Source organism: Dunckerocampus dactyliophorus, chromosome 14 (assembly GCF_027744805.1).
Source record: "Dunckerocampus dactyliophorus isolate RoL2022-P2 chromosome 14, RoL_Ddac_1.1, whole genome shotgun sequence".
Taxonomy (NCBI): Eukaryota; Metazoa; Chordata; class Actinopteri; order Syngnathiformes; family Syngnathidae; genus Dunckerocampus; species Dunckerocampus dactyliophorus.
In genome coordinates, this window is record NC_072832.1 from 19,250,870 (window position 1) to 19,260,000 (window position 9,131).

A 9,131-nucleotide genomic window follows, 5' to 3' on the forward strand; every position below is an offset into this window, starting at 1 on the left:
TACACTGTGCATTAGCATGAATACCAACTGTGTACAACACGGGTATGGATATGTGTGAGATAGACACAAAGATTACGAGCTGGTTTGTAGGAAGGTCATTAAAAACCCCGAGCCAAATGTGTAGAGGTGTATGAAGTTGTAGATGTCTGTAAGTGTGCATCAGTAAACTTTGTGGCTCTCTACAGCACAGTCCACAGCCCTGTAAAAGCTGGCAGTAAAGGATCTGCTGTGTCAAGCTACAGCCTTGGCTAGACGTGTGCATGTGCGCTTACACGCCAGCCCACAGCTGGAGTTCACATCAACTTCCACCATCATTAGCCAAACTGTGAAAAACAAACCCCAGACACTACATGTGTTTGCATGTAGTGCCTTTCAACAGAAATAAATAAGCCAGCTAAATAGTCGTGTCTATAAACACAAGTTGCTAAATCCGTGGGGTAGGTTTAGCCCTCTCTCCACCACTGTATTGTACAAATAAAATTTTAGATCACAGTGGAACCTATAAATGTGAATTTAACCAACATTTTCGAGGAAAAGTACACCTTGCACAAAATTCCAAAGGTGAAACCGTCATACGAGACCTGGGCATACCATGCCAGGCTTTCGCTCTGTTTGCATCTTTGGATTAATTCCACCAGTTTGAGCTTGTTTTTTTATTTCTTTGCATTCTTTGCACAAACTGTGTTGGGCAACTTACTTTAAAACATTATTAGTTATAGTTATAAGTTACTATCCAAAAAAAGTAATTGAATTAATAACAGAGTTACTCCTTCATTCTGGGAAATTATTGCGTTACTTTTTTGAAAACCTTTCATGTACTGTACGTCAAATAATTCAGATTTACTGTAAATTCCAGTGTATAAACCGCACCCATTAAATTCAGAGGAAAAAACAGATTTGTTCATATATAAGCTGCACCGGTGTATAAGCTGCACATATCCTCTTCATAAAATGACATATTGTGGCATGCATGAGTCCGTGAGAACCATGCAGCTCTTTATTTGACAGGAGCCAATCATGAGCTATGAAAAAACTGACGAGCTTGTCAACCCATTGGAAATTGCAGGAAGTCATTACTCAATGTCAATTACTCAACAGTCTGACTCATGGTGTTGTTTTACAAACATTAAATTCATCACACAGCAACTTAACACTCAAAAGGTACATATATATATATATATATATATATATATATATATATATATATATATATATGACACAGTGAGTCAGACTTATGTTGTTATACTGTTATATATACACTGACCCCCTAAGCTATCCAATGAGTTGATAAGCTTGTGAATGCACTGACAGCTTGTGATTGGCTCCTGCTAAAGAAAGAGCTACCATTTCCTCACTGAGCGGCACAGTATTTAAACGATTAGTAGTAGCTCTCAAATAAAGGAGATGTCACAAGTTTAGAATTAGCCATAGAGTAGCCGGATCGCTCTATAAGCTGCAGGGTTCAAAGTTTAAGAAAAAAGGTAGAGACTTATACACCGGAATTTACAGTAGCTATGTCGTGGTATGTGCACTTGAGAGATGTTTCATGAGAGCTGAGTTTGTAACTTGCAATTCTCTAACAAAACCATAGAGGGCAGAGTTTTCCTGAAAGTGACCAACTACAACTCTCGTTGGCTTGCTGTTTAGCTTCCTGTGTAGTAGTGGTGAACAATGCCGACTGAAGCGACATCCAGAATGTTGATAAAAATATGCATATTAACACGCCACATTCTCAAATCGCAAGTTCTGAAAAGTGAGCATCACAACAAGCAATGTCCACTTATGACTACGGATGTCCAAATACCGGCCGGTATTGGTGTTAAAATGAGATATCGATTCATATCGGTATCTGCTTTTCTGCTGATAATGATATTGGTGCTCGTGTGATAACATGCTCAACAAGCTTGCTAGCTCAGTTAGCATGCCCGTAGTCTGGAATTATTTCCAAGTTTTGGCCTTTGGACTGTAAATTTTCTAAGTGAGGACCCTAATAAGATGTCCACTGATGTTGTGCAAGGTCAACAATACGAAAGGACGGCAGCCACAAAGCTTGGTTTTATTAGCAGGCGCTGTATCAGCTGTAGCCATGAAGAGTCCAAACAGAGAAAAAACAGCACACTTCCGGCCTTCACAATAAAATGCTGAGTGTTTGTCAGACATCATCTAAAAAATACAGTATAAGTCAAAAAATAGCTGCAATTGGCCATGAAAGCGCTGGCTATGCGAGAGGGAAGTAAGGCGTCTTGCTTTATTTGTTCAGGAGTTTTTCATTTAAAGACAAAATGCATTAAATAAATGTCACTTTTCCTATAACTTATATTGCATACTGCAGTATTTCTCTTATTTTGTACAAACATTGTTTATTAGAGGTGTCTCGATACTGACATCAAATATTGGGTCAAATTATGTCAGTACATGCCGGCCTGCATCTAAAATCCTCAATACAAGCAGTGCATTCCAAACTCCGCCCCAGCATGTCTATCCAGCAGCGGCCGTATAGAGCCCACGTGATCACAACAACAGCATGTGCTAACATGCTAGCAAAGTGGTAAGGAGTAGAAGTGATGTCAGCCGTGTGGTTGTTTTATTTTCTGTAATAGGCCCGAAAAAAAGACATTGCAACTGAGTACAAACCTTGTCATGCACAAGTTTCCCATGTTGGAGAAGTTTAATACAAATAACCTCATCATGCATTTTAAGCAGCATCACAAAAAACACCATGAGGACTTTCAGAAGACCACAGCTCCCATCTGACGCTGTCCGAAACATTTGCAAAGTGACAGAAAATCCCATGGGACCACAACAAGTAATTAGCTACTGTAACAAAAAAGAGCCAGCCCCTGTTGGTGGTGAGTAATGTCGGGTTTAAACGCTTCATGGGGCACCTTGAACCTTGTTAAATTATGCCTAGCCGCCACTGTCTATAAACAAACTATAGTCCAGATGCATAAAGAAGTAAATGGTTCAGTTTTTCCTCATAGCTACTGTTAGTGACTATTGTTCTCTGTTTTACTAATATCACTTGATCAAGCCTTTTCTTACATTCCACACTACAAAACAAGTCATAAAAGTATGTATGAACCTGCTGATATGGATATCGGCCAATATTCAAGACTGCCATAATGGTATCGCATCAGAAATGAAAAAGTTGTATCGGGACACTCCTAGTGTTTATTTGTGAAATGCATCCAGTGGCATCACAATTACACAAGACGTGAACTGACATTAGTTCATTAGGGAAGAGCTGTTAATATCAGTATGGGTTGATTAGTATCAGTAATGAAATGCTGGACAATATCGGTATATCGGCTATCTGTAAAAAGCCAATACTAAGGATCTCTAGGACCTATTTCACACATTGGATACTTGAAGTCAAAGAGTGGCCATTGCTTCACATACAGAACAAATAATTGAAGCTCATAATGGATCCTACATGTAATTATTCTGGAGTAGAAGCATGAGTTGCACAGATGGCTCGGTTAGTATTGGATTGGCTGGTGCATATTTATGGCAATACAAGCACATATTCAAGTTGGGCGAGTGAAAGTAGCCAAGTATGGGGAAAAACAAGGTTTAGCAAGCTGTCACCAGTGAATATCAATCACATGTGCTGAGGTCTAATTATGGTAACATATTTTATGGGTGTTTTGCTACTGTCAAACGAAAATGTTCAATATAAGGATAACTTCGGATTTTTTGCAAGTCCAAATGTAGAATTCCATACACACATAAAAAGTCTGATGTAGCTGTATTTACTCCAGTACTCCACAGCGGCCTTGGAGTAGGCTAGGCAGTACATGACTGAAGGTATTCCTGCCCCATTGAGGTATGTTTTCTTTAGTTCAGTCAAAGCATTTTGATTATAAAACAAGAAGATAGTAATTCATCCAGATCATGAGAACTTTGATTCCTCCAAAGTATTTGTTGGACAATAAACACATGAAAGAGGAGGATTTCACATGGATCACAGAAGGAGTAAGATATTGTATTAAATTACATGGGGCTCAAACTGAGCAGGGATAAAAGAATGGGAAGTTAAATTGTTCATCACTTCTGGTGCCAGCTGCTATTAACATCCTGTAGCTCCCTTTCAAATTTGGTCTGCCTGTGGCGTTTTAATATATTAATACAGTGGGGGAGAACTATTTGATCTCCTGGAGATTTTGTTTATCCTCTTACACAGATATGAACAGTCCAGTAATGGTTATAAATTCATTTGTATTTTATTCAGGGAAATACTGTAGTTATTCTATCCCAATGCAAAACGTGGCTTACTTAGTATTTGGCATTGAAACCCTTGTTGTTGTTGTCATATTTATTTCTCTGTCTTCAAACACGGCAAGTCAAGTTGATGCCAAAGAGTTCAGTTTTGGTCTCTTCTGGCCACATCACGTTTTTCCCAAGCCTTCTCTAAATCATTCAGGTGTTTGTTGGTAAATTTCCACATTGGGGTGCCTTAGAATACTGGACTATTCGATTCAGAGGAGCCTGATTCGACTATCAACTATGAAACTATGTGATCAAGATTGTAGCATTCTGACTACATAGGGTGCCCACAGCTGCTGCTGCTGACCATACAGTTTTACATACTGTGTTTTTCTTATAGATAGCCTATTTTGACACAATATCTGCCTAATTTGTGTTAATAAAGAATTGAATATGACGTTATAATAACAGAAGACATATGCTTACAGAATATATGTACTTACTACTACGGATGCGCCGATTGCTCGGCCACCGATCAGTATTGGCCGTTTTCCGAACAGTACGTGACCGGCATATGCCAACCAATGCCTTTTAGCTCAGATCACAAAAAAACGAGCACGTATGGCACATAGTTTGTTGCCTGCAGCCTGTGTTCAGTGTAGCATCCCCTCCCCCTTTCCTTCACACTGTGCAGGCCTATGGCCACAAACCCAAATAAACATGTCTGCCGTGTGGAACTTTTATGAGATTTGTGAAAGTGATGTAAAGTTTTCATCCTGCAACACATGCCACAAGAAAATATCTTACGGGTGAGTCTATATTACCTTGCATCTGCAGGAAGAGAATGCGGAAAGAGCATGAAGGAAAGAGCACAAACTAGAAAAAAGAAGGCACAGATAGTGTGGGAGAGAAAATTGCTGACGAGAAGACATTGCTTTGGGCATTATGATCCCTTATTAACAGAAATTCACAAGGAAGATCCAAGAGAAATTACTTGAGAATTCCCCCTGACTTGCTCCAAGAGGTGGTGGAAAAGTTAACCCATTCATGTGAATGAGACACGCTTTGATAAGCACCGCCCGCATTGTTTAGGCATAGGTCGCAGTGTGTTCACATTGCGTTCATGACTAGCTCAAGGAAATTATGCGTGCCAGAATTTTGTTTAAATTAAAGTGATTTTTCAGATTATATAGCCAGTAGCAAGGGAATTCTGGGGCCCATGGCCCTTTGAATTGTCTGAACTCTTCCACCTCCTATAAGCCCCTGGCCAATAGCACTCATCATAAATATATAAAAAATTTACAGTTAATACATGTGATTGCTATAGGAATCGGCCAATCTCGCTCATGGATGATCGTATCGCATCATGAAACCCTGATCGGCGCACCCCTACTTACTACACATTAATAAAATCACCCCCTGCAATTGCATAATTGGTGTACTGCATAGGCACATAACCAGTCTGTGTGGAACAGAACTGTGGTTGCGTCGTCTGGATCAAATACTGTAATATTTTGACTTTATTCTCGTACTCGTTTTTTGTTTAAAGTTTCCAACTATTTCACCTTTCTTCTTGTAAATTTTCTTATAATTATGACTTTGTTCCCATATTTTGACATTATTCTTGTGACATAACGTTTCCCGCAATCTAATTTTCGAAAAATTTCCTTTTTTCTTATTAAATCATACTTTTAGAATGTGTAAAAAAACAGCTGTAATTTTTTTTTAAATAAATAAATAAATAAAATTATTTAAAATAATAATAATAATAATAATAATAAATAAATAAATAAATAAATAAATAAATAAATAAATACTAAAAAAATAAATAAATAAATAAAACAAAACAGCTGTGGGCTGCAAATGCCCCCCGAGCTGCACTTTGGACACCCCGCTTTAATGTATTTTCTTCTGGATTTTTTTTTTTTTTTTTTTTTTTACATTCTTTCTCTTTTAAAATGAACCTAAATCAAATTTCTTGACTGTTCATATCTTTGTAAGGGTGTAAACTGTAAAATCAGGATCAGGATCAAACACTTACTTTCCCCACATACAACAAAGTACAAATACAGCACAGGAAATAGTGAGATGGCAAAAAGACAGAGCAGGACTACCAACACCAGCAGAGGGAATAAAAGAGGGTATGAAGCATAAACTGACTAATAATAAAGGCGTTGAAGATGTGTAAGTAAAAGGGAAGGTTCTTATTTTGTTACGTAAGGGGCTAAGCTGGGTCCTGAAACTGGAGGCTTGTTGTGAGAAATCTGTGGTATTTCCACTGTCAAATGCAAACATGTGTTCAGCACATGGCCAACCGAAAACACAAGTTAGTCACCCTCCTCTATTTTCACAGCACTCAATAAACTGGGTCAAAGGCGCAAACCCACCATCTGTCAAAGATTGCTCGCCTTTGGTTTCACATTCCTCCTGAGGAGACCCCCACTGAGAAGCGTCCGTACACACGTGCACACACGCATCTACCAATCCACAGACATATAGCAGGGCACTTCTCTGAAGAGTATTTAGGCGTGACCTTTGGCAACAGTCGGTCTAGAAGGAGAGTACCATGCACAACCGTGCCAGCAAACATGGCAAGGTCACCTGTTTTCATTCACAGCAAATGGAGGGAACACAGTTGTTGCTTATTGAGCTCACATACTGTATATACCAAAACAAGCTCACATCAACAAAACTACTCAAAATCAAGTTAAATACGTGTTTACAATCCTCTAAATAACGTATGTAACATTAGAGCCCTCTAGACATTAAACAACACCCAGATGGTCGCCTTTACATTTGTATTACCCAATATAGTAGATATAATCAGAGAAAATAAGACATTAGACATAAAGATAGGCTCACACGTTACCAGCTCCTTGTTTTTTTTCTGGACGTCATACTTCCCGTGGTGGCTTTTGTCTCATCAATGTAATGTAATGAAGGCTTTAAATGGATTTACACTCGTATTACCCAATATAGGAGACATAATAAGATGCCATTTCAGACGTAAAACTCCTGTTCTTGTGTGTCAAAAGAAAATGTGTTCCCAAGTGGACTTTAATGGCAAACTGACATATCTGAGTTGAGTTTTAGCTTGTCCGGGGTTATGGCCCCAACAGACGCCTATGTTATTATTGTGCCTGTTGTGATACAATTTAAACATTTTGTGGTGATCACGCCTGGCCCTTGTCTCACCGAACACAGACACCTAGTGGCCAGTGTAGAATACAGTACTACAATCACAATTAAAATGCTTCTTCTGTCTTGTATTTGTATTTTAGTTCATTTAGCCATTTTTATGCTTGAAAATGCTTTACTTAGGCCAAGAACAAGTACAATCTGGTTAAATATGCATTTTTTTTTTAAACTAATAGGCCATTTTCAACGACAAAACAGCATTCATTCATTAATAAATCATTTAGTGAAAAAACACAATAAAGTGAGGGTGCAATGTTCGAACCGCAATGTAGCAATGGACGTCTGTACTTACTGAGGTAGATATAAATGATACTCTCCAGATTTACTCACCACACAAAAGACTAATCTTTGGCCCACACAGGCAGACCAACACATCCAGAAAGGCTCCTCTGGTGACCACACAGCTGTTCTCTCTGAAATGAGACCAGAAAAAATATGGAAATAACCCATTTTGTTTAATAACATCTAATATGGCACAATTTATTTATTAATTTTTTTTTAAATTCTGGGCCTGATGGAAATGAATCAGAACACATAATAAAGATTAAGACCTCTGAAATACAAAGCATAGATTTAAACTACTTACTGGATGTATGTGTTTGTGAGTGTCTCATGATTGTGTATTTGTAGTTTGTCCTTGTGACAGTCACCTACAATGCCCCAGGCTGCACAATGTCATACATCATAAAATAGCTAGAAGTATAAATGCACTCACTCAAGCAGACAATGGTGGCATTTCATTACAAAATGATGACATCTGCTTCTTAACTGTGTTTAGATGAAGCAACTTGTGTGGGCACGGTGTGTTTATGTGCAGCCTCAATCAAGAGTCTACCCAGGGTGCTATGAATGCCCACAATTGTGTGAGAACAAGGGAGACGGTGTATGAGCGTCATGTCACGTTTTCATCAAGCAGATATTAAACTCACATGCACCCTTAAACACAATAGTGAGGGATAATGGAAAGCGTGCTGTTAGTTCAGGAACCTTACAAAAAAAAAAGCCTATGAGGGGACCACAACGTCAATACTAACAAACTAGATAAAACATCAGCTCCAACGGATCTCATGTACTGTCTGCCAACAACAATCACTAAACTATAAAATGATAACATACCAGGCAATACATTTCCATTTCCTTACGTAGGTACAGTGGATCCTCGCACATTTGCAATTCACACATTCACTCGCCCATTCACAGATTTTTGGTCAAAATATTTATGTGTGAGACATATTTAGGGCTTAAACTTGGTTTGTGCCTTTAGCACTTAGCCTGTTTACTTCAGTCGCTGGTCAATAATTGCAATTAAAGCGAGACAGTCATGTTCTGTATTGTCGCTCTGCTGCCGCCTGTCTGCAATGTTGTTGCAGTGCACCGCTGCCCTGTAAAAGGCGGAGTTTCCTGCACACCTGTGGCTGTTCTGGCCTTAAGCATGGCAGCCGCGCCACTCTTTGTCAGATTGTCATGCTTCTCACGCCCTCCGCTCAGCTCAGCGTTTTTCTCATTTCCTGTACTATATTGTAAGTGTCAGTCCCGCTTGATTTGTTCAGTGGTGTTCTCATTTTGCCAAGGTTAGTTTTCCTGCCTGACATTTTCACCAATGACTTTAGTTCTCTTGTTTGCTCTGCTTACTACTTTTTTATTGGTGATTTTTGGTTTTGCATTTTTGTGCGGCGTTATTCATTTTCTATTTTGTACTTTTTCCCCGAGGTGGAGGACACCTTTTT

General features: G+C 38.8%; 1 protein-coding gene across 4 annotated transcripts in view; it reads right to left on the minus strand.

Moving 5' to 3' along the window:
- Nucleotides 1-9,131, minus strand: part of thada (THADA armadillo repeat containing) — a 129,708-nt gene that overhangs the window by 45,295 nt on the left and 75,282 nt on the right. For all 4 annotated transcript variants that reach the window (XM_054798317.1, XM_054798319.1, XM_054798320.1 and 1 more), the window contains one exon: nucleotides 7,735-7,817. In XM_054798317.1, the coding sequence (XP_054654292.1) occupies nucleotides 7,735-7,817 (83 nt within the window). The remainder of the gene's footprint in view (nucleotides 1-7,734; nucleotides 7,818-9,131) is intronic.